The sequence below is a fragment of the Berghia stephanieae genome, chromosome 15 (genome assembly GCF_034508935.2).
Source record: "Berghia stephanieae isolate SIO BIC M18660-M18661 chromosome 15, UCSD_Bste_1.3, whole genome shotgun sequence".
Lineage (NCBI taxonomy): Eukaryota > Metazoa > Mollusca > Gastropoda > Nudibranchia > Aeolidiidae > Berghia > Berghia stephanieae.
In genome coordinates this window covers 17822828-17849378 of record NC_088374.1, presented here as the reverse complement: position 1 = coordinate 17849378, position 26551 = coordinate 17822828, and the positions used below count along the sequence as shown (strand labels likewise).

The 26551-nt window shown below is 36.5% G+C and overlaps 1 protein-coding gene across 3 annotated transcripts; it reads left to right on the top strand.

Moving 5' to 3' along the window:
• Positions 1–10523: 10523 nt before the first annotated feature.
• Positions 10524–22929, top strand: LOC144960689 (AN1-type zinc finger protein 6-like). 3 transcript variants are annotated; one of them, XM_078893971.1, is made up of 6 exons: positions 10524–10606; positions 10988–11188; positions 15378–15849; positions 17959–18138; positions 20598–20687; positions 21597–22929. In XM_078893971.1, the coding sequence occupies exons 3-6, from the start codon at positions 15555–15557 to the stop codon at positions 21743–21745; spliced, it is 714 nt and encodes a 237-aa protein (XP_078750097.1). In that variant the 5' UTR covers positions 10524–10606; positions 10988–11188; positions 15378–15554; the 3' UTR covers positions 21746–22929. The 3 variants fall into 3 exon arrangements, with proteins under 3 accessions (XP_078750097.1, XP_078750098.1, XP_078750099.1); XM_078893972.1 differs by having other exon boundaries at positions 10574–10723; positions 21597–22419; XM_078893973.1 differs by lacking the exon at positions 10524–10606 and adding an exon at positions 10757–10895 and having other exon boundaries at positions 21597–22419.
• The last annotated feature ends 3622 nt before the right edge of the window (positions 22930–26551 follow it).

Sequence of the window (26551 nt, the reverse complement as noted above, 5' to 3'; positions counted from 1 at the left end):
TCCAACACCCATCCTACACTCATAAATCATTTAATTATAGATAGTATGCAGATGACGTCACTCAGGCCTTTGTTATTGTTTTTGCCATCCGCGTTTGTGAGTTGTTCTCACTAAACTGTATTAACCAGACTATAAAAGTTCATTGTTACACAGAGTTTGTGTGTTGGACCGTTATACTTCCGGATGGCAATGTTGTGAACTCCTTGGCCAAGCGCATTCTATCTATATGGGTTTGATTCTACCCGAGACCTTGGTGGGTAGGACAACTATCTCCCTTTGTTACCTAGAAGGCATTTCTTTACATACTTACTTACTTATTTATTATTCATTTACTTATTTATTTATTAATTTACTTACTTATTTACTTACTTATTTATTTATTTACTTACTTATTTACTTATTTATTTATTTACTTACTTATTTACTTATTTATTTATTTACTTACTTACTTATTTATTATTCATTTACTTATTTATTTATTTATTTATTTACTTACTTATTTACTTACTTATTTATTTGTTTACTTTCTTATTTACTTATTTATTTATCAATTTAATTACTTACTTACTTACTTACTTATTTATTTACTTACTTACTTACTTACTTACTTACTTACTTACTTACTTACTTACTTATTTATTTATTTACTTAGTTACTTACTTACTTATTTATTATTCATTTACTTATTTATTTATTAATTTACTTACTTACTTACTTATTTACTTACTTATTTACTTATTTACTTACTTATTTACTTATTTATTTACTTACTTACTTATTTACTTACTTATTTATTTACTTACTTACTTACTTACTTACTTATTTATTTATTTACTTATTTACTTACTTATTTACTTACTTATTTATTTACTTACTTACTTACTTACTTACTTACTTACTTTCTTACTTACTTACTTTTCTACTTAATTATTTAATTATTTACCTACTTACTTACTTATCCATGGCCTACACTTGTATTCACGTTGCCCACCATAATATGTGACGCTTCGCCTCAAAACGGTATTAAGTCGGGATGGCAAAGATGTTGAAAATTGAATTTATAGCCAGAATTTTTCAGACTTGTGTTGATTTTGTATTTTAATTGAGGAGAATGGATACCATATTTTAGGGTGCCAATGCCAACAATTTATGTTTTTGATCCGTTTAACATTTAATTCGTCTTTTAAGCATATTATGGTTCGTTCCGATATAATACCGTTTTGAGACGATGTGTCACATATGCCTCCACGACAATATAGATAGTATGCGCTTGGCTAAGAAGCTCATAACATTGCCATCCGGAAGTATAACGGACCAAAACACAAAACTGTGTGTATCCATGAACGTTTATAGTCTGGATAATACAGTTAAGTAAGAATTACTCATAAACGTGGATGGCAAAAAACAATAACAAAGTCTCGAGTGACGTCAACTTCATTCTATCTATATCCTCGGCCTCCCTCGCGAACTCGGAGTTTTAAGGGATGTTGCTCGTTGACATCCTCAAACTGGTCAAAAGCGTCGACGTCTGACGACCACGAGAACGTTTCCCCTCTTTGTAGCCACTTTGTAGTGCGGCTATATTATGGTCTTGTGGTATGACACTCGCTTTCGGATCGGATGGTCCTGGGTTCGAGCCTCGCGCTCGGCGCATAGTTGAGTCCTCGGAAAAGGCTCTTTACTCACATTCTCTCACTGTACTCAGGTTTAAATGAGTAGCTGGTCGTTAACAGCGTTGTCTTTGTCCGAAAAATTGTAATATCGCCTAACAGGCGGCATGTCCCGTCCTACATGTTAAATGTTGCTGTTGACCAAGGACCCCTTGTAAAGCGCTTTGAGCACATTAAGTGGATATTGCGCCATATAAAGCCCAATTTTCAATTTTTTCACTGAATATCCGACAGGTTCGATGAACTGTTCAGGTAGGTGAAAATCCAGTCCAGTCTTCGAAAACAATACATTACTCGCCAGGTTCGAACACGTTGAGTTCCAGCACGCTCTGTAATACAGCACGCAATATCCACTAAATGTGCTCAAAGCGCTTTACAAGGGGTCCCTGGTCAACAGCAACATTTAACATGAAGGACGGGACATGCCGTCTGTTACGCGATATTACAATTTTTCGGACAACGACACCGTTGTTAACTGTCAGGTAATCATTTTACACCTGAGTACAGTGAGAAAATGTGAGTAGAGAGCCTTTTCCAAGGACTCAACTATGCGCCGAGCGCGAGGCTCGAACCCAGAACCTTCCGATCCGAAAGCGAGTATCATACCACAAGACCACATAGCCGCACAATCAGAGAAATCAGAGAAACTAGCACAAAGACTGGATATCGTAAGACACGATCAAGTAAAAAAAAAAAAAATCGAAGTTAAATTAAGATAACTCCCATGGGACCAGAAAAAAAAAAGTTATCCGAGGTTTATCTTATCCAAAACTCAAGGGGAACAACCATTCAGCGACCCAACCATTTGTTTAATATATTTATTATTCCCCTTGATTAAATACATTTCACCCAGAAAGACGACCAAGTTGCCAGTCCAGTTAAGCACAGCCAAAACACGAGTAGCTAAAGCAGAGTCCCGGAGGAAGATATCCAAAAGAATAAAAAGGGAAAAAGACCCATCTGGAAAGATAATATAGACCATAATGAAGAAATTTTCAAGCAAAATAAAAGGCAGAGGTCGTTGCAGGAAAAGGAAACATGGGAGAATTATACCTTTTCACAGGGAACTTAGCTAATACTAATAATCTCCAACGAACAAATAAGCCAAATAGAGACAAACAAGGAAATTTACTTTGGAATATCAGAAGAGCAGTTAAGAAGATGGGCAGAGCAATTTTCAGAACTACTCAACAGTGCGGCTATGTGGTCTAGTGGTATGACACTCGCTTTCGGACCGGAAGGTCCTGGGTTCGAGCCTCGCGCTGGGCGCATAGTTGAGTCCTTGGAAAATGCCTTTACTCACATTCTCTCACCGTACTCAGGTGTAAAATGAGTACCTGGCCGTTAACAGCATTGTCTTGTCCGAAAAATTGTAATATCACCTAACGGGCGTCATGTCCCGTCCTACATGTTAAATGTTGCTGTTGACCAGGGACCCCTTGTAAAGCGCTTTGAGCACATTTAGTGGATATTGCGCTATATAAAAAAGCTCATTTTTTAAAAACAGACAAGCTCCAGACAATTTTAAAAACATACCACATCTAGAGAGATGTTGTCAAAATTAAATGTGAAAAAAACCCTAAAAATTTGAGATTAGAAAAGCTATATGGACACTTTAAGGATGGAAAAGCGCTAGAACCGGAAACCATACCAGGGGAAAAATCAGACATTGATACTACAGTCGAGTTGCTTCAACACTTGAATCATAAATTTTGTGTTAATCGACTTTTCATCTTTTATTGAACCATAGAATTAAACGAATGAGAATACGTACGAAGCCTAAAAAGTGTCCACCAATGAAAGCATTCAGCGCCATTATATCTTGGGCTGGGAATGTAAGCATTACCATTCATTCGAAAAAAAAAAAAAAAAAAAATTTATTCTCTGTTGTCTTCTGGCACTTTTCTACTCACTTCATATCTTGTTGTTACCAACATAAGTGCCTGCTCCACTCACTTTTCTGAATTAAAAATTCACCCCATACACCGGAGCATACTCAATGTCTCAATCGTTTCTATGTTATATGTTTGTGATGAGAATATTGGCTATTAAGCTTAACTGCTGGTCAAAATTATTTCGCGATGGTGGTGAACGAATCGGCGATCTCAAGAAGTGGGTGAGAGAGGGATCTAGAAATGACTTTGGGTTTGAAACGAATATTTTTGTGTTCGTGGATAGCTCACACGGTAGAGCCACGCTCTCACCTGCCAGGCGGAGTTGTCGTACCAATAAGGTCGCAGGTTCAAACCCCACCACCGCCGCGAAAAAAAAATTTTTATTCTCTGTTGTCTTCTGGCACTTTTCTACTCACTTCATATCTTGTTGTTACCAACATAAGTGCCTGCTCCACTCACTTTTCTGAATTAAAAATTCACCCCATACACCGGAGCATACTCAATGTCTCAATCGTTTCTATGTTATATGTTTGTGATGAGAATATTGGCTATTAAGCTTAACTGCTGGTCAAAATTATTTCGCGATGGTGGTGAACGAATCGGCGATCTCAAGAAGTGGGTGAGAGAGGGATCTAGAAATGACTTTGGGTTTGAAACGAATATTTTTGTGTTCGTGGATAGCTCTAACGGTAGAGCCACGCTCTCACCTGCCAGGCGGAGTTGTCGTACCAATAAGGTCGCAGGTTCAAACCCCACCACCGCCGCGAAAAAAAAAAATTTTTATTCTCTGTTGTCTTCTGGCACTTTTCTACTCACTTCATATCTTGTTGTTACATTCATTCGGTCTCTATGTCAACATAGGCTGCCTCTATTCTCACCCCCCCCCCCCCCCCCCCCCCCTGGCCGATTGGATTACCGAAAAAAACGTCGCCGGCTTTTTGCGATTTGGATTTGATTGATTTTTTTTTTTTTTAATTGTGCAACTTGTGACAAGAAACTTAACAAATTACTGCATTACAACCTTTGGATTAAACATACAACAATTGTGGACTACTATTATGAAGACTAGCATCCTAGACTAGGGGATGAGAATAGTCACTTCGGTCAAAACATAACGACACAAGAAAAACAACAAACAATATCAAAATCCACAATAAAATGATTCAGAACTATTGCGTATAATTTATGGCACCATGAAGCTGTCAAAAAATTAAGTTAGAGAATGTGTGTAATCATGTATTATAATAACCTATAATGTGTTTTCCAACTACCACATCATCACTGTCACTACTACTACAACCACCATTACCACTTCATTACTACCACAATTACTACAACCACCACCACTGCATCATTATCTCTACCACTACACCACCACCACATCATCATCACCACTACAACGACCACCACTCCATCATCATTACTACCACTACTACTACACTATCACTACCACCACTATCACTACCACCACCATCACATCATCATCACGACCACTACAACTGCAACAACCACCACCTCATCATCATCACTACCTCTACTACTACAACCACCACCACAATATCATCACTAACACTACTACTACAACCACCAGCCCCACATCATTATCACTACCACTACTACTACACCACCACAACCACATCGTCATCACTACCACTACTACTGCAACCACCACCACCATATCACCACCACCACTACTACTGCAACCACCACCACCACTATGACTACCACCACAACATCATCATTATCACTAATTCAACTACTACAACCACCACCACAATATCATCACTACCACGACTACCACAACCACCAGCACCACATCATTATCACTACCACTACTGTACCACCACCAGCACATCGTCATCACGACCACTACTACTACAACCACCACCACCATCACCACCATATCATTACCATTACCACTACTACTACAACCACCACAACCACATCGTCATCACTACCACTACTACTCCAACCACCACCACCATATCATCACCATTACAACTACTAATACAACCACCACCACATCATCATCATCACAACCACTACTACTACAACCACCACCACATCATCATCACTATCACTACTACTACAACTACAACCACCACCACATTATCATCACTTCCACTACTACTGCAACCACCACCACCATATCATCATCATTGAAATATTTTTTAAAAAATTGAACTTTATATAGTGCAATATCTACTAAATGTGCTCAAAGCGCTTTACAAGGGGTCCCTGGTCAACATTTAACATGTAGGACGGGACATGACGCATGTTAGACGATATTACATTTTTACGGACAAAGACAACTCTGTTAACGGCCAGGTACTCATTTTACACCTGAGTACGGTGAGAGAATGTGAGTAAAGAGCCTTTTCCTAGGACTCAACTATGCGCCGAGCGCGAGGCTCGAACCCAGGACCTTCCGATCCGAAAGCGAGTGTCATACTACTAGACCACATAGCCGCATCATTACCACTACTACTACAACCACCACCACCACATCATCATCACGACCACTACTATTACAACCACCACCACCACCATATCATTACCATTACCACTACTACTACACCTACAACCACCACCACATCATCATCACTACCACTACTACTACAACTACAATCATCACCACCACCACATCATCGTCTGACCTTTTTGCTTAGGACGTAATCATTAATAGAATGTTGTGTGGTTTTGACCGTGAAGAAAACCTTAAGAGGTCACATTTATATCATTTTAGAGACATTGTTTTGAATAATTTTGAGTAAAACGAGCGAGCAGGAAGTTATTTTCTTAGATTTCATGAACAGCCGATCAGCGCTTGTTTACTATAGTAACGCGATTCCCAGCCCATGTCTCAATGGCGGATATTTTTCTCATCGAGGCCGCTGGTTGGTTAGCCAATAAGAGCACCGTACGGTTTCCATTGGGTAAATTCCTTGCCTTGAACGGAGAGCTTTGCTTGTCAGACTATAATTAGCTAGAATACACACATTAGGGGACCTCGTGGTTCAGCGGTACGGTCTTTACTTCGTATCCAAAATATACCGAGTTCGACAACCCGCCTTCGTTGTGTGTCCTTGAGCAAGTCACCTAGCCCTGGCTCACTTTGCGGCGCTGCACTGCGGCTGACGCCTGGGTTATTCCAGTCTTTTCTTGGAACAGACCTTAAAGACAAATTTGCCCTTGGGGATGAATAAAGGGAATTATATTATATTTTTATATTATTTTTGTTTGTTGGTTCGTTCAATCAGATGGCAGATGTTCTGAGTGTTTACTTACTTAAATGCAAATCATCAATTTTTCTTCTTCTTTTTTTCAGCTTATCCCGCATTTTGCAGGGTTGCCATAATGAAAGCCTCATCTCCCTGCATGTCGGTTCCGAGCATCATCTTCCTCCAGGCCCAGTTCTTTCATATTATCGTCCTTAACCTTATCCCACCATTTAGCATTTGGGCGTCCCTTTTTCCTCTTGCCCGCAAATTGCATCGAAACCACAAAAGAACCTTTACAAAATTAATCGGCTTATTGATGAAAAGATATAGTGAGAAATGAATGAATTCGAAGGTTGACTGCAGTGAAGAATGCATCAATAAAGATGAGAGATGATAGATTGAAATGGTTCGGACATGTTAAGAGACGAGAGATGGAATACGTGGGAAGGAAAGTATCTTTATTGATGCATTCTTCACTGCAGTCAACCTTCGAATTCATTCATTTCTCACTATATCTTTTCATCAATAAGCCGATTAATTTTGTAAAGGTTCTTTTGTGGTTTCGATGTACGACACTAGATCCCTGATTCGAGTGCAGTACAAAGTTGAATCCTTGGAAAAAGCACTCAGCTAAAATTCTCTCACTGTACTCAGGTGTAAAAGGAGTACCTGGCGGGTAATGGTGTTGTCTCGAATATCGAAATAAATCGCAGAGAAGCGTCTTAACAGGTTTCAAATTTCGTCGTCCTACATGTTACGTGTTTCTGTTGGCTTGTAAGTAAAGCGCCTATCACCTGCGCTTACGATAAGAGCAAGCAGGCTTGCTTTAAGCCTATTTCAGGGGCTATTGTGCTATCAAGAAACTAGAAATCAATTCAAGATCTTGTATAGATGCTGTGCGCTTGGCTAAGAAACTCACAACATTGCCATCCGGAAATTTAACGGACCAACACACAAAACTACGTGTAACCTTGAACGTTTGGTTTGGTTAATACAGTTTAGCGAGACTTGTGCGGCTATATGGTCTAGTGGTATGACACTCGCTTTCGGATCGGCAGGTCCTGGGTTCGAGCCTCGCGCTCGGCGCATAGTTGAGTCCTTGGAAAAGGTTCTTTACTCACATTCTCTCACCGTACTCAGGTGTAAAATGAGTACCTGGCCGTTCACAGCGTTGTCTTTGTCCTAAAAAAAATGTAATATCGCCTAACAGGCGTCATGTCCCGTCCTACATGTTAAATGTTGCTGTTGACCAGGGACTCATCATTGTAAAGCGCTTTGAGCACATTTAGTGGATATTGCGCTATATAAAAGCTCAATTTAAAAAATTTTTTTAACTCATCGATATGGATGGCAAATAAATTAAAATAAAAAAAAAAGACATGAGTGACGTCGTACTCGTTCTATCTATCCTATTAAATTGTTTTTATTTTGCCAGTCGTAAGTGTTAAGTATTTGACATACATTTGAACTGCACGTGATAAGCAGCAAAGCTAATAATATTATAATAGGAATGAGAAATAATCATTTATCTCTACTCAGACCTGCCCATCGTTACGAATGATTCGTAGATTTACGAAATTTTGGCTGCAATTTCAGAACTTCAAGAGCATCTTTAAATCATTAAAACTTACTTTTTAAAAATGAAATTTGATGCCAGATTACATAATTTTAAGGATTTGGAAGTGATGTTTAATTCCCGTGATGGTTGATTTTTTAATATTTGAATTGAGCTTTTATAGAGCGCAATATCCATTAAACGTGCTCAAAGCGCTTTACAAGGGGTCCTTGGCCAGCAGCAACATTTAACATTTTGGACGGGACATGACGCCTGCTAGGTGACATTACAATTTTTCGGACATTGACAACACTGTTAACGGCCAGGTACTCATTTTACACCTGAGTACGGTGAGAGAATGTGAGTCAAGAGCCTTTTCCAAGGACTCAAACGTGCGCCGAGCGAGGCTCGAACCCAGGATCTTCCGATCGGAAAGCGAGTTGTCATACCACAAGACCACATAGTCGCACAATGTTGATTTATAACAAGAACAATTTTTTTTTCTCTTAAAAATTACTAATTTTAAAGTTTTCAAGTTGGCAGGTCTGTATGTGTGCCTCGTGACTTCATTACGAGTGTTTGATAATCTCCCTTTTATTTGGATCAAGTACCGACGGGTCAAGTTGACGTAACATGGCGTCAACCAGTGACGCAATGTCTGTTTAGTTAGTTTGACTTTCAAGCCCAGAAGCGCCTTTCATTCGAAGTGGGCAAAAGCGATACAAGCTCCAGCAAGTAGGACACGAAGTGTGTGTAGTGTGTAGCTTTAGATTACTAAATTACTACACATTACACAGTGTATAGATAGTATGAAGTTGACGTCACCCAGGTCTTTGTTATTGCTTTTTGCCATCGGCGTCTATGAGTAATTCTCACTAAACTGTATCAACCAGACTATAATAATCGTTCAAGGTTACACATAGTTTTGTGTGTTGGTCTGTTATACTTCCGGATGGCAATGTTTTGAGCTTCTTTATTCTGAGCGAAACGCACAATATCAACAGAAGGAACGAAATTGGCTTCCTTCAGCTCTTTGTTATTGTCTTCAGCCAGCCATTTTTATCATTTCTTTATGAGTAATTATTACAATTCGACTATACAACGTTTAAGGTTACACACAGTTTTGTGTGTTGGACGTTATATCCGACTGGCGGATGTTGTGATTTTATGAACAAAACGCAGACCACCAATCGTAAACTAGATAATGGGCAATGAAATTTATGTGGTATTGATGGGTGATCGATACGCTGACTACTTGTCTTGTAATAAAGTCAAGCGATTTTGGGTGTGGTTAGTGATCAGATGGGTGACAATACTTGCCGTAGTCCAGCCCATAGAGAATACCAAGAAGTCTGTGGTCCAGCCCCAGCACTTTTCAAACATTATCCCAACCGACAAAGATGTCAAAGTGTTATATAGAAAAAAAATATCGTCTTCATCCGGGATCGAACTTGATGTAGCGAGTGCTATACCAACTGAGCTACCGGGATTATTATTATCATTCTTCTTCTCCTTCTTCTTCTTCTTCTTCTTCTTCTTCTTCTTCTTCTTCTTCTTCTTCTTCTTCTTCTTCTTCTTCTTCTTCTTCTTCTTATTATTATTATTATTATGGCCCGGTACCACACCTCTGCAGACCAAACTGTATGAGCCCCTGATAAAGCTGAGAAAGACAACGGGGTTCCTTCACCAACTAGACATTTAAACATGAAGACAATATGAGTATGAGGGGGGTCGAAGAAGATAAGAAGAAGAATCAAAACAAGTGTAAAGTTACTTTTGCACATGTGTATGATATTTTTAAAAAAAATGTTACTCAGTCATCAATCAGGTCACTTTACACGACCAATGTCGCTTGATTATTCGTAAACGCCCCCCACCCCTTTAATAGTAGTGCAGGTAGAAAAAGAAACAAATAATATGGTTAAATTATCTGCAGACATTTTCAACGTAAAAATAACTTATTCCATATCTGAGTGACTCATATGATTGAGAGGGCATGATTCATATTTTTCATTGTTCCCACTTCAGCGATTCGAATAAACCAGAACGGAAAAGCTGGGAGGGGGTTGTCCAATAGTTAAAAATAGTAACGTGTGGATGTGTTTTAAGTTGCCCCAGATTTTATCCTTATTTTCTTCAGTGACGTCATAGAATAAGGGAGCTAACCTGTGAAGTGTTGATTCTCAGACCAATCGAACTTCGTACTGATATCACGTGATAGTATAATCAGAAATCGTGACACAGTGACTTTGGGTACAACCACACGTAAGCAAGCTAATTTTGCCCAATTTTTAAACTTTAGAGCCTTAGAAATGATCAAGCGGTATAATTTTATTTATGATTTTTGAGTTGTCATGTAAGACGAACTCCGTAACTTGGTAGGTAAGTTGAAAAGTGAGTTTTAAAAGCTCAACAGCCATCTTTATGTGTTCATGGCAGCCATTTTGTGGAAATTGAAGGAAAACAAAACACTGTTCGTGTTTTGACAAAGGCTTCGATTTCTTACTGAACTGTCTTTGTTGTTTATCGCGATACAGCAGTCATATTTCTCACAGTAGGTCTTAGAAATATAGTATTCAATAAAATGTAAGTCACATGGATATCCTTCTAGATAATTACGTAATCAGATTGTTTCCTCTTTTTCAGAAAATCCTTTGTTTCTCGTCCAGTCGGGAGTCCAGTTCCAGTGTTTGTCGTCTTGGTTGGGAGTTGGAGGAAGGTGGTTATCCAGTAAGTTTTGTTCTTGGTCAAGAAGAGAGGTACTACACAAATTCTATCTCAAGTGATTGAGTTGTATCTCATCTCGGATAATTGTCTTCAAGACCAGGGAGCCGATTGGCTCACCATGTAAGTACAGTACTGATTAGTACTGCGATTGAAATGAAATCTAATTTCTGTCTCTACCTTGACCTTACTTTTGACGAATTTTTTATATTGTTCATTTGTAGTTGAGTATTTGGTTATGCATAAGTCGTGTCATTGACATTGTCACAATCATAGGCCTTTAAAAAAATAATTTTAAAATCTGAAATCTTACCTTCTTTGTCTTTGTTCAATCGAAAACGGTTTATTTATGCCCCCATTAGTAGTCATTAGTTAGTGTTTCATATTTCTAGGTTCTTGTTTTGACCAGGATATCTAGTTTTGGCAATTTTTTAGACGTCTAATTCTAATCTATGTAAGCGAAGTGATATGTGTTAGTTCAATAAATAAATTACTCTAGCGGGTGGTTGGATGGGAGCATCACCCTTGAATCATATACCTATGGTGTTCGCATGGGTGTACGCATTTCTGTAAATCTTCTGCCTGTTTGTTCTTGGTTATTTATAATTGAGCTTATGATATCTTTAGGTTATGATTTTGATTTACATTTGTACTATTTTTGTTAGATTGCTTGTTTTTTTGTTTCAGCGGTCTCTCATATAACCTCAATTGTGTTGGAAGAGACCTAAAGCAACAAACAAAAAAAAAAAATTACTCTTGTCTAGACCTACTACTGTAGTAGTATATCCTGTCTTTGACTTTACTTTGATTGTTGATGTGATGCAACCTCGTGGCATTCCATAATTGTATGGATTTTTGCTGGAACTGGAATTGACACATTTTGACTTGATACTAGGTTAGGCACCTTGATCAAATTTTCAAACTCAAAATATCTTGATTTGACTCAGTCAGGGGGATGTGGCCGCCGATAGGCTCACTGCAAGGTGAAACTCGTTTTTTGGAACTTTATTTTTGACCCTTTACTGTGTTGGTCACCATGGCGTTATTTGTGAACCTATGTGACTAATTTTGGTATCATTACAAAGGGCACAAAACAAGCTTTCTAACGGTGTATTTCATTCTTAATTCCTGATTGTATTTCTCAGAAAGCTTATGTAATAAAAATTTATAAATTTTTGAATTACAAGAACTTTTTAAATTATGGATACATTTTAATTATACTTCATACATCGATAGACAATTAATTGAAGAATATCTCTGCCAAATTTCATAAAAGTTGATACACTCGCTCATTATTTTATCTTTCCCGCCACCAACCCCACTTTTTAGGACAAAAACCTCATATTTTTTTCCATTTTCATTTATCCTTACTTTTTTCCATACTTTCCATACATGAAAATGATTTACATGAAAATAAAGCTTATTTTCTGACCTTTAAAATGATATCTAACACTTGCCATTTATTTTTTAATTGAAACAAAATTACTGAAAACAATAAGTGGGCCATGTTGACTGCATGACTCAAAATTTCCCGATAGCCGCGAGATGCTGGTTTTGAGGCAGCGGTGAGATCACAGATTCTCTCTGTAAAATTGACAAAAAATTTCAGTAGAAAAATATAAATAACTCTGGAACCGTAGGTCGTAGAGAGACAAATAAGGTATCAAATTTTATGTTTTTTCAAGTCCCATCCCCCTGACTGAGTCAAATCAAGATATTTTGAGTTTGAAAATTTTATCAAAGTGCCTGTGTAAAGTTGTTAGAAAAGCTTTTCATTTAGACCTCAGTTCTATCTGGACTTCCAATTCATCGATGATTTTGTCCTTCTCATCAAATAAAGCAGGTTTAGACTGCTTGTTGATAGTTATTTGTTATTTTCATTTGCATCAATACGATTCAGTAGTCTGATGTCACGCCACCCGACAACGGCAGCCACCTTGGTTCTAAACAAAGAAAATCATTACTTTTTATTTTTCATGCTGGCTAGGACTTTTCATATGTCTTGTGATTAGAATGTGTAAAAGTCAAAACATGATGAAATGTGTTTTTTTTCTCTCTGGATACCCTTTATGCTCGCCGGAGAAATATTTCATACGGGCATCCGCCATTGTTCCGATAGTTTCGAGCCAGTGTTACTAAGTTACCAAGCGTCATAAGGAAGGAAGTGACGTTACGAGTGTGAAGAGTATTGTATGACTGCATACCTGCCAACCCTTCCGCTTTTGGCGGAATCATTCCTATTTTCCCTCTTCTTTTTTGTCCTTTTCCGCCGTTTTCTCTAAAATTCTGATTTTCAAAAATACTGATAATGGTAAGAATAAAAAAGGATCAAATGTGGGGGTTGGTGAAAGAGGTGAAATTCCTATTTTTTGTCTCAAATTCCTATTTTCATGTGTTCTGATTCCACTTTTGGAATGTGCAGAGTTGGCAGGTCTGTGAATGTAATTGAAATTGTGAATAACTAAAATAAATTAGAAATTTACTGCCAGGGGAAGCTTTTCAAATTCGAGTCCAAAGAACTTATTAAATGCATATGTGCAGTGGAGTTTTGAGTCCGAATAGCCGTGGAAGACTATTCAGACCTGTCCGAATAGCCTCAGTAGTAAGTAGTACTACATTAAATCACTAAAGGTTCGCTGAATCACCTGTCTTTGTGAGCTTTCTAACTTGCTAGGTCGTTGCCATTAGGTCTACAGAGCTGGTTTATCACAATTTCTTGTGTGTGTGTGTGAAATGAACAGCAACAATTGATGATTTGAATAGGCTGCTAGTATTGCAAGTACTTTTGCCACATCCAACAGATTCAGCTACCTAAAATCACAGTTAGGTGACAGAGGAAAATCTGCAAAGAAGATAGTTGACCCAATTTAGATTGTGTTTTGAGTCTTTAGACTGACTGTACCGTACCACATCATCACCATCAGACCTGCAGTTAACACAGATTTAATCAGTACATACTGATTTTTGGGGGAGGGATTCAAATTAGGATTTTCTCCAGATTCGAGCTTTTAAACTTAAGTAGAATTTTACATTCAAATCAGTCAGAATGCGGTAATTTTACACATAAATAAATGTCTGTTCAAATTAAGCCACAATACACAACATTTTCCACCCAGCAGTGACTGGGTAGCTGGGCCTGTTAGATCTGGTGGATTGTACTTTGTGATAGATTAGTGTCCTCTCTAAAGGGTAGCTAGTAATTGTTGCTGTTGTTTCACGCTATAGACAAACTCCGGATCCATGGGCCTAATGGCTCTGATTGACTACTTATTTTCTTTCTTCAAATTCATATTTTAAAAGAAAATACATTTTTTCTTTCGTGGGCTGCCTGAGTCAGGTCCGCACTGTAGTCTATTAGTGAAATTAAAAAAGTTGCTGTAGTTCTATTGCAAGGGAGGAGTCTGTGGGGAGTAGACAAACAAGACATTCCAAGCTCCATCATGAGATTCTCATGTTTAAAGATCACTATTTTAAAATACATTCAAGATACGTTATTTTGAAATGAATGTAGAACTTTGTTCCATTGAGAGCTCAATTTAGACCAAGAGTAACTGCATATTCGTATCCATTCCTGGAAATTGTCTCATCTTCTTGTCTCTGTCCTGCTGAACTGAAACTGATTATAATTTTCTATCAACTTTCCTATATTTATGACCAACCATGTATGATTTCATAAATTTTAACATTATAGTTCTAGATTTAGTTAGACAATAGAACAGTTATGACCTCCACATGCTGAAGAAAAGGTGTCAAAAGTAAGAAACTAATGACATAATAATGTTGAAAGGGGCATTTTAACATCTCTAAACAAACAGGCAGTATAATGCACTCAGGCTTGATTTCCTTGGAACTCCTAAGAGTGAGCAATTCAGTTAGGTAGAGAAAACCGTGTACAAAGAGAAATACGGAAAACATTCGGGACAGTCGAATGAGCTCGAGGAAACCGTGTTCGAGTGAAGTGAGTTAATTACCTCCTTTCCAGGCTCTTAGCAAACTCTTTTCTCTATACAAACTGGCCGACATTCAGGCTGGGTGTGTTACTGTTGGTGTGCATGTCCGATGAAAAAGTTCACAGAAAACATCTGGCCTGAAAGTAATAGTCTGACTGGTATCTGTAATAATATCAGACAGATGTGGATATCGTCGCCTCATCCCTAAGCAGGACTTCTTTAGGAGGTGAGAAGACGGAGAGTCAGTGTGTGTTTCCGTTTGTTTATTTCATTTTAGTTGTTGTTTATACGTGCTGCAATGTGTTAGCCGGTTGATGATTATTCCTTTGTTTGAAAATTAAAATTTTGTTGTTTTCTTTCAGTTTGTCAAGTTGGAAAGAAAAAAAGCTTTTGAGGAAGTGGATCTAATTCTGAAACTGAAGAACTGTTTGGATTTGTATCTCTTCTCGTGCTACGCCATAATCAGACTTTGACAACAGTGATTCTAGTGAATAATTTTTTTTTAGGGTGACGTCAATCAAAATAAAAACATTGCAACAATGTCTATGGAACAAAATGGAAACCAAAACATGTCTGCTGCCACATTCTGTCGCAACGGCTGTGGTTTTTATGCTGCTCAGGCATTTGACGGCATGTGCTCCAAATGCTACAAGGATCTAAAAGAACTTCAACAGGCCAGCCAGGGTGCTGTGACCTCCGTCCCTCCCTCTTCCTCTCCTTCATCTCCCTCATCATCCCCATCATTAGCTGCTACTAGAGTGTCTGTGGATGGTGGCAACAAAAAGACAGATGTGGATATCGTCGCCTCATCTCTAAGCAGGACTTCTTTAGGAGGTGAGAAGATGGACAGTCAGTGTGTATTTCCGTTTATTTATTTCATTTTAGTTGTTGTTTATACGTGCTGCAATGTGGCAGCCGATTGCTGATTATTCCTTTGTCCAATTATACCCCAGTAAAAAAATATTAGGTGTCTCTTCCGTTTGAACTCTGTTATGTACTGTTATTTTTTTATTTTTAACATATGATTTGTAAACATTTGAGTGTGTTCCTCTCAGTGGGGACCTGTGCTTGTGTCCGGATGAGACTTTTAGGTGATCTCAAACTAAGTACATTGTAGGTGTGCTCTTGGAATCTACATCTGATCCCTATTTGCTCCCCTGGGTGGGGTTCCTGACCTCCCATAGTGGGCAGGGGGGTACATACTGTCTTCTATCCCCTTATATCTGTTTTTTAACATGCTTTCTGTCTTTGTCTTGGAATGAGATTACTTGGTTTTGTCCTGGTCCTGGCCAGATGCCCTGGCTGAGAGGGAAACAGTCGAATGTATAGTTCGTTTTGGGAGATGATATTTTTTTCATTGTAAATCATCTCCCTGTTATGCACTGTATTATGCTTTCTTTATATTATATGTGATTTGTAAAACATTCGAGTGTGTTCCTCTTAGCGGGGACCTGTGCTTGTGTCTGGATGAGACTTTTAGTGATCTCAAACTAAGTACTTTGATAGAGTGCTTTTATAATCTACACCTGTTTCTTATTTGAACCAATTCCCCTTTGTCTTCCCTTTTCTTGGATGCTTTATTGTAATTCTAGAACTATTTACTATCCCATTTTCTTCCTTTTTACTGGCGCGGATATGACCTTAATGTGTTGCAAGCGCCGTAAAACCCTTAAAAACAAACAAAACAAACTATTTGTTCCCAGTTCCCAGATGTCTTACTTTTTCTTGGGTGCTTTAATTGTAATTCTAGAACTTTTTACTATCCCGTTTTCTTCCTTTTTACTGGCGCTGATGTAACCTAAATGTGTTACAAACCCCCTAAAACCCACAAAACAACAGGGAAACATATTATACGTTTTGAATTATTCAAGGCTGCTGTGTCAAAGTAAATGAGTTGCTTTCTATAGCCAGTGATGGATTTTGTAAGGGTGTGGTACAAATTAAGCTTATTTGATGACTTCTGTTGTATCATGATATACTATATATATAGAATTTAGATACCGTATTATATATATTAGATTTTTTTTTTCTTTTTTAGAAAGGAATTTAGATTCGAAGTTTTTAATTTTTATTAATTAAAAAAAAAAAGAAATTAATAATTAATAAAAAAATTTTTCCAGTGTGGCCGGTTAGGGTCACTCATACCAGTTAATGGATTCGAATGAAAAGATTTCAGTCCGATTTCTTTCATAGTGTTTACATCTGTTTCCTATTTGAACCAATTCCCCTTTGTCTTACCTCTTCGTGAGGGGTTTAAAATTGTAATTCTGGAACTTTTTACTGTCCCATTTTCTTCCTTTTTTTTTCAGAACTCCCACACGCATTTCTAATTCTAAATCATTTAAACTGATTGAAAATAAAATTTGATACAGAGAGCGTAATTATAAGGGTTTTGTAGTGTTACCTAATCATTGTGAGGGTACATTGTTGATGTGTAAAGTTATCTATGATGGTTACAGGTTTTATATCTCCTAAATACAATGAATATTTTTAGATTTTCAATTAGACAGGTCTGTGTATTTTGGTTCTACCTGGCAAGTAACAGTGTGAGAAAGTGAAAGTTTCCTATTTCGTGATTCTACAAATTTTTTCACACTTAACCCTTTCCTTACCAAGCACAGACACATTCGTTAAGATACAGCCAACACTTTTTCTCATTACACTACAAAATTGACACTTTATGTTATACGGCTTGTTTGGCCGAACAAAGTTATGTGTAGCATGTATTGTGTGTGCTTCTTGCTTTTTTGACTGAGTAAAAAAATCGTTGTGTGGTGGATGGGTAGGAAGTTTCCGGATAATCCTGAAATTGGCACTGGTAACGAGAGAGTTAAACTTAATCGGTATCTCTTATTTAAGCCCTTGTTGGTTGTTACAACCATAATCGTCACAGTTTTTGAATTGAATTGATTTCTAGTAATGTTTCTCCCTTTTCATTTTCAGACATGAATTTGAACTCATCTAGTAACTCTGGTAGCAATGATAAGCTGACAGGCAGTAACAGTGGTGGGGCAGTGGGAGGGATGTCCGAGGTTGAGACGGCCAGTCCCACTGTGGCCACTGCCAAGGCTACTAGCGGTAACGAAAAGACAGAAGAGACTGGAGAAGGCATGTCTACAGATGGTAAGCAAGTTTCATCTCTAATGTTACAGACAACATCAGAAATTATAGTGTTATAGCCCCAAAACCCACCTTATAATTAACGAGTAGATTTTTGACCAATCAAAACTCAAGGTTCCTGACCCTGGCTGGGGGGATGTATAGTTATGGTTTTGGGAGATGATATTCATTTCCTTGTAAATCATCTCTCTGTTATGTACTGTTATTTTTTTAAATTTTAACAATGTATTCCTCTTAGTGGGATCTTGTGCTTGAGTCTTGGTGAGACTTTTAGGCGATCTCAAACTAAGTACCGGGTGGTTGGATGGGAGCATCACCCTTGAATCATATACCTATGATGTTCGCATGGGTGTACGATCCGATAGTGATGTCGTTTCTTCTTCTCTTTACTAGCCTATCCTGCTTCTTTGGTTTGTGATTGTATTTTTGACAGGGGATATTTTTTTTCTCTGTAAATCTTCTGCCTGTTTGTTCTTGGTTATTTATAATTTAGCTTATGATATCTTTAGGTTATGATTTTGATTTACATTTGTACTATTTTTTGTTGGATTGCTTGTTTTTTTTGTTTCAGCGGTCTCTCATATAACCTCAATTGTGTTGGAAGAGACCTAAAGCAACAAACAAACAAAAAATCAAACTAAGTACACTGATAGTGTGCTCTACTCTGTTCCTTATTTGTACCATTTCCCCTATGTCTTACTTTATCCTCGGGTCCTGTTAATTGTGCATCTAGAGTGTATGTTTACTATCCAATTTTCTTCCTTTTAACTGGCGCTGATAGGCCTTAATTGTTTTGCAAACGCCTTAAAACCCTTAAAAACAAACAAACAATAACTGCCATTGAGACAACTGCCCGAGGGGTGTAGTTTTGTTCCCTTATTTTAGTTGTCTGTATTATGCTTCACGTAAGAACCAGTTTGCGTAGAAAATTGAACAAAACAGTTGTCGTTTCATTTAAGAAAGGCAATTTTATGCGAATTAGACATGGTCGTACGTCTGGTCATTTTATTAAAATAAGGCCAAAAGTTGGCTAATAATAATAATAATAATAATAATAATAATAATAATAATAATAATAATAATAATAATAATAATCTTTATTGTTCAAATGGGCAATTATTGAAAAAAAAAACCCCGAAAAATTAAACAGAGCAGTAGCCAAGCGTTGCCATGATCAGCGCCACCGGAAACATTCATGTGTGTTATGTATTTCTTTCTCATGTTCGCTGTAAATTGGCTCTACTTTAGCATGTACAATGAGCAGTAGTAGTGTGTTAGGTGGCATTGCCAGGTTGAAAGTAGGTAGCATTTGGTTGTTTGTTTTTTTGTTTTTTTTTTCGTTTCATTTTTGTTTTTAAATTAATTTTTTTTTTTATTTATTTATTTTCTTTTTTTTTTTAGACGGGGATTGTAAGGTGAGGTATTTGGGGTACACTATCAATATCAGATGTTGTTTTTCCTGTAACTCTTTACACGGTTGCCCATTTTCTATATATTTACGGAATTCAATATAGTATACACCCTCCCCTTATGTCTGTTTTCCAACATGCTTTCTGTCTTTGTCTTGGAATGAGATTACTTGGTTTTGTCCTGGCCCTGGCCGGAGTCCTGGATGGGAGGGAAACAGTCAAATGCATAGTTATTGTTTTGGGAGATGATATTTTTTTCCTCGTAAATCATCTCTCTGTTATGTATCATTATATTTATTTTTAATGTATAATGTAAGCATTTGAGTGTTTTCCTCTTTGTTGGATTTTGTGCTTGTGTCCGGATAAGACTTATAGGTGATCTCAAACTAAGTACATTGGTGGTATGCTCTTGGAATCTACATCTGATCCCTATTTGTTCCCAGTTCACCTCTGTCTTACTTTTTCTTGGTGCTTTAATTGTAATTCTAGAACTTTTTACTATCCCATTTTCTTCCTTTTTAATGGCGCTGATATAACCTAAATGTGTTGCAAGCGCCGTAAAACCCTGAAAAACAAAACAAAACAATTGCTACCAGTTATCGGACCTCCGATTCTGAGCCCGACGGTTAAGGTCAACGGCAATTTTTTTGACATCTGTCTTTATCCATGCGTTAACTTTTCTTGAATTTATTGCATGGAGGGGTGTTCAGCCCTGCCAACTACTACGAAAAAATGGTAAAAATACGAATTTTTGGCTTCAATCAACAGTAGAAATAAATAGACATTTTTGATTCATTACAATGTGATAAAAAGAAAACTTTGATGCCACAAAGCATCTGTTCAGGGTTTTGAAGGCATATTTAATACTGATAAATGTAAAATATTAATTTGTAAAGTTAATTATAGTGACTTCTATTTCTTCTCTCTGAAAACTACGATTTTTTTACATTTCAAGTTGGCAGGTCTGGGTGTTGGTTCTTTAGAATGAATTCCAGTTGAAGTTGTTTCCATCAATGTTGATTTATTAATATTTTTTGTTGTTGTTATTGACAGGTGGTGATGCAGGCAGCAACGACGGTGATAAGGGAAAGAAGGCCAAGAAGAATCGTTGTATGGAATGTCGAAAAAAGGTTGGCCTTACCGGTAAGTGATCTTCTGGGAGAGCAAAGTTGAATGAAGTTGTATGTTATCCTTCAAATTGTGTGAACCCGATTATGGCATAGTTTAGATTTATTTTATTATGGTAACAGCAATAATTATAACAATAATAATAATTATTATTGTTGTTGTTTTTCTTCTTCTTCTTCTTCTTCTTCTCTTCTTCTTCTTCTTTCTTCTCTCTTTCTTCTCTCTTCTTCTTCTCTTCTTCTTCTTCTTCTCTTCTTCTTTCTTCTTCTTCTCTCTTCTTCTTCTTCTTCTTCTTTCTTCTTTTCTTTTCTTTATTTTATTTCGTTTTTATCATTTTTATTAATTATATTGGCTCTCCATTTAATACATTTACACAAGATAAGGTTGCCTGCATAGGATAGGAGTTTTTGAAAAGATATCTTTTAATGATCTTTCTCTCAATTTATTTAAACAGAACCTATATAGAAGGACTTTTATATTTTTAATTTGTATGAATTTAAACTTTGAGTCTTCTTTGAACACATTCTTTATCCTTGAAAATCAGATATTTTTTCTTACAAAACAACGGAATTATATGTTTGTTTTCCTGGGACAGATCTTCACATTTGCCTATCTGGAGTGAAATCTCTTTAGAAAACCATTTGATATTTAACATTTATATTAGGCCTACATGTTATAGATATCCTAAATTTTCATCTTGTAACACAGTGCGTGGTAATTAAATTACAAATTGATTAATGCTATTCCAATATGATAGATTTTATGCTTAAATTATGAATTTATTGTTGTGTTTTATTTGCATTGTAAAGCGCCTCTGAGCCCATTGTGGATCTAGGCGCTATATAAATTCATTCATTCATTCATTCAAATTGTAATAATCTCTCTCTCCCCGCCCTCCCTCCTCCCCTTTCCTTTCTTGAACAGGTTTCCAATGTCACTGTGGCAAATTGTTCTGTAGTTTACATCGCTATTCCGACACCCACGACTGTACCTTTGATTTCAAAGAGCACGGGGCTCAGGAAATTCGCAAGAACAATCCCGTGGTCAAAGGGGAGAAAGTACAAAAGATTTAACAACGTTTGAAATGACAAAACTAGCAGCTTACACACAATTTGATGATGATGATGATGGATTATATATTATTATTAACCCATTGTTATTATTACGATTATAATTATTATTATTTCGGATGCTGAGATAATATATCATTGAAGAGCCTAGTGTTGGAAGTATTTAAACCCCAGGAACACGGTTGCCAATTTTCCGTTTATTTATGGAAATATGTCATAAACCCTCGCTATATTTTCAAATTACCCGATAAACGAGAAATTAAAAAAAAAAAGCCACATGATGTCTTTTTACTGGAGTTGAAGGGGTCGTCGCTCAATTCGGTTTGCGTAAAAGTTTAGTCAATTTTTGCCTTCTGAATTGACAACCCTGCAGGAAGTTAATTTTGAGAAACTGGAGGTTAACTCACTCAACCCTAACACCGACTATATCCGTAGTTTACTCGAATTACTTTTACCCCATGCCTATTTATTACACTTTTCTAAGACAAATTATAGGCGTGGTATCAAAGCTAATGTTTTTATTTGTTTTTGCATGTTAATGATGGTTGAATCAAACTATCTATGTACGTGCTCATTTTTAATGCATTTTTTCCAATTTTGAAAAGTAGCAAAAATCGCTAGGATTGAGTGAGTTAACATTTGGACTCAGCTATATAGAATATTTAAAAAAAAAAAAATTTTAAAATTGTAGCATTGAGATAGGGGACTTAGATTGTGTTTTTCATGGAAATAATAAGTGAGTGAACCGGGTTGGTTCTGCTTTCAGTTTTATCACTGATTCGCTATAAAAAAACATGATGAAAATGTGATTTGAGTACTTTTGCCACTGGGGTCCTCGATTTATCTTTGATTTTACACAGTCTCATCATCTTTTGCCCTTCTCTGTCATCTTGGGAAAGTGAGGTGCCATCAGAAAACTCCCATTTTGATCCGTTCCTGGGGTGTCGGGCCTTTGTATAGGGTCAAGAAGTGTATGAATTTGAATGAGGATAGAGTATGATGATAATACATGGCTTAAATAAAGTGCTTCATCTTGCTGTCATAAAAAAACATAGTCCGAGCACTTTAGTAGGTCTGAACCAAAGTCTATAATTGACACAAAGGAACAATGGTAAATAAGAGTTTAATAAAAGTTGAGGGAAATGAAACTGATTAAGCTGCAATTTAAAATTGGAAGCGTGGCATAAGAATGAAATGAAACACCGTCACCAACATCTTTGATTTAAAGATTTAATAATTTGAAGCGTTGCATTAGAATGAAACATCGTCACGACCAACTTTGATTAAACCTTTAACAATTTGAAACATTTTTTTTCTTTTCTCCATCTGCACCCAAGTTGCTCCTTGCTGCCAAAAACAACAAAGACAAAATGTGTAGTGCGGTGTTTACTATCAATGATATAAGTATTGGGGACAAGGGACAGTTTCACATTGTACTGCTGAAGGAAAGGAGTTGGAAGATTTTGTGGAATTTCATAAGTATTGGTCCTTGAAGACGCACTGATTTCAAATTGTGAATGATTAAGAGTTGGGTAAATGATCGTAGACTGTGTTTTTTATTGTTATTATTATTATTATTATTATTATTATTATTATTATTATTATTATTATTATTATTATTATTATTATTATTATTATTATTATTATTATTATTATCATTTGAATCCATACGTCTTTGTCCCTAGAATTAAGTTATGTATTTTTTTTTTTCCTCTCTCTCTCTCTCTTTCCTTGGTTTTTTTCTTTTAAGATTATTTGTGGTGTTACTATTGATCATTTTTCATTTATTTCCTTTGCCTTATCTTTATCTATATATATTACGAACTAAGTTTTTAAATTTTTTTTATTGAATAGATCGTCATTCTGTTTTGTTCAAAAGTTTTACAATAATTATTTTGTCTTTCTAATCGGTCACTTTTCCGCTCTGGTTTGGTTTCTTTTGAGTTGATATATATAGGTGTGTAGCCTTAGTTTTGAATTTTTAAATTGTTTTATTTTGTATCTGTTCTTTCTTTATTTTTCTTTTTTTTTTTTCTTCTCAATTTTAAACTTTTTTGTTTCATCCAATTATTATTATTATTTGGTTTTAGGTCAACATTCAGATTGTATATTATTGGAGTTTTGTATATAATATATATATAAATATATTTTACTATTGTTATAAATGGGTTGAATGTTTGAATTGAACGGGACAGACTGTGAGAAAGAAGTGGAAGATAAAGATGAATTGGTACAAAGAGAGAGAATGAAAGGTTTGGATTGAAAGAGATGAAAGAGACCAGAGGTAAGAGAGAAAGAAGTGTTCGAATGGAAAGAGAGAAGACAGACAGAATTATTTGAGTTGAGAGAGAAAGAGAAACCGATGGATGGAAGAAATATGAATATGGAGAGGTAGCGTGTTTGGTTGACAATGATGAGTGAATGATGAAGTAATTTTACGCATTTCATTTTTTGTTTTTCTTCTCATAACTTAGAATTCTATTGTAAAAAGGCATATTATTATTATTATTATTATTATTATTAAATTCTGATTATTCAACAGAAGTTAAGGCTGTAGCCTTGTCAACTGCTACAAAATGGGTCATTGCTGATTTATTATTAATTGGCCTTGGATGTCGTAAAAAAAAAAACACGGTGACACAATTATTTCAGTATCCGTTTTCCTTTGGCGTTATTATTGTATCACACTGACTGCTACTATTTGACTGACTGTTAGTTAGTATAGGTGAGTGTGAGGCACTCAGTGGAAATGGTTCACTTGTTGCTGGGGGATGCTCTTGAGATACAGGGTGGGTTTGTTTTTTGTTTTAACTTTCTGATGAACATTGATATTTCCTCAATTAAAAAAAAAAACAAAAAAGCTAGAGCATTTACATAGCGTAGTATCTACTAAACATGTTCAAAGAGCTTTACAAGGGGTCCCCGACAACTAGCACATGTGTAACATGTAAAACAAGACATTTGATAGTAGATTTATTTCTGCATACTTTTACCTAATTTTAAACATTAAAGTTTTCCATGCACAGTATAAACAATCAATACTTTCTCAAAAATAAAATTATTTGGGCCAAAATGTACTTTATAAATAGTATGCAGATGACGTCACTCATGCCTTTGTTATTGTTTTTGCCATCCGCGTTTGTGAGTTGTTCTCACTAAACTGTATTAACCTGACTATAAACGTTCATGGTTACACAGAGTTTGTGTGTTGGTCCTTTATACTTCCGGATGGCAATGTTGTGAACTCCTTGGCCAAGCGCATTCTATCTATAAAATGTCACTACCGCTGTTGTTATCTAATACATATTTTTAGAGAGAGAAAAGAGAGACTATCAGACTCTATATGAGTTGCTAACTGGGAAAATTCAAACTGCAAGAAAGGAAAATGATACAATCATCATGCCATTTTTCTCAAAACCCCGTGTTTAGTAATTGCCTACTTCAAATGTCTCTGTATGCCTCCGCCAATGTTTAACATCTTTTAAAGAAATAAGTGGCAGAATATAGAAAATTGTTTGTAAATCGTGACACGCAGACCATTTCCCCTGAGTGCCTTACTACATATTATGAAGATGATGAATTTTCTGACCAAATATTTAACCTGTTAACTGTCGTACTCTGTAAAAATTTTGTCTTTAAGAATTTGGCCAGAGAACTCGAATTGAAAGAATCGATTGATTTAAATGACCCTCATCTTGGCAAAAACTCTCAAGCCCGGGATATTTGGTGAAGTCTCGGGTTTGAGTTTTTGCCAAGACGAACGTCATTTAAATTGATAGATTTTTGAAGGACGCGTTTTCTGGCCAAATTCTTAAATTCAAATTTTTCCACCAGAGTACGACAATTAACTGGTAAATACAGTTTAGCATGATATAGTAATAGTGCAGCACAGATGGACATCTCTGATGTCATGGTTGGGATGGATAGACATCTCTGATGTCATGGTTGGGATGCATGGGAATGTCTTGGTGGGGATTGAATTTTATCCAGGGGCTATCAATAAATAGGGTGTGTATTTGTAAGCATTTGAGTGTGTATCTCATCCGCTAAGGTCCTGTGACTGTCTGTGCCTGTTGGTCACCTTAAAGTGGACTTAGTCTATATATATATATATAGAGTGCTTTCAGATTTATCTTTGGTAAAAAAATTTTACTCCCCCCAACCCCCTCCTCCCGAGGCGCATTTAAGGTTGACCTAGATTCTCATCGTTTCTCTTTCTTATGAGTGAAAGTGTTGCACATGTCATAAACAAACCTTCCAAACCCCATTGATGATGTACGCTCTTGGAATCTACACCTATTCCCTATTTGTTTCCCCGTTCCACCCTATGTCTTGCTTTTTCTAGGGTGCTTTAATTGTAATTCTAGAACTAGAATTTTTATACTCTCCCATTTTCTTCCTTTTTTTTTTACTGGCGCTAATATCACCTGAATGTGTTGCAAGCGCCGTAAAACCCAACAAAACAAAACAAACACCAACCTTTATGGTAAATGCTGTGTGGTGAAGAGTGAAGTGTGTATTGTTCTTGACGTAAAGGGAATATTAATAATATGTGGATCTTCAATATAAGTATAGCTCAAACATTTGAATTCCTAGTATCCGTGGAATGTTGGAAATTATTTCAGATTTAGTGACACTGTCGACTGTACACATTGAGAAAAATAGCAGCTAAGAACAAAATACCAAACATGGAGCGTTTCGGGCCCAAAACCCTTCTTCGGTCAACAACATAAACGGTAAAATCATCAATATATCACTGAAAATCCAAACAGTCAGTCGGAATTTTCAGTGTTGTTTAAATATTTTTAC

Coding starts and splice junctions, on each gene's coding strand:
- LOC144960689 (XM_078893971.1), top strand. CDS start 15,555: ATGTCTATGGAACAAAATGGAAACCAAAACATGTCTGCTGCCACATTC. Junction 15,850..17,958: donor AAGCAGGACTTCTTTAGGAG/GTGAGAAGATGG, acceptor TTTCATTTTCAG/ACATGAATTTGAACTCATCT. Junction 20,688..21,596: donor AAAAAAGGTTGGCCTTACCG/GTAAGTGATCTT, acceptor TTTCTTGAACAG/GTTTCCAATGTCACTGTGGC.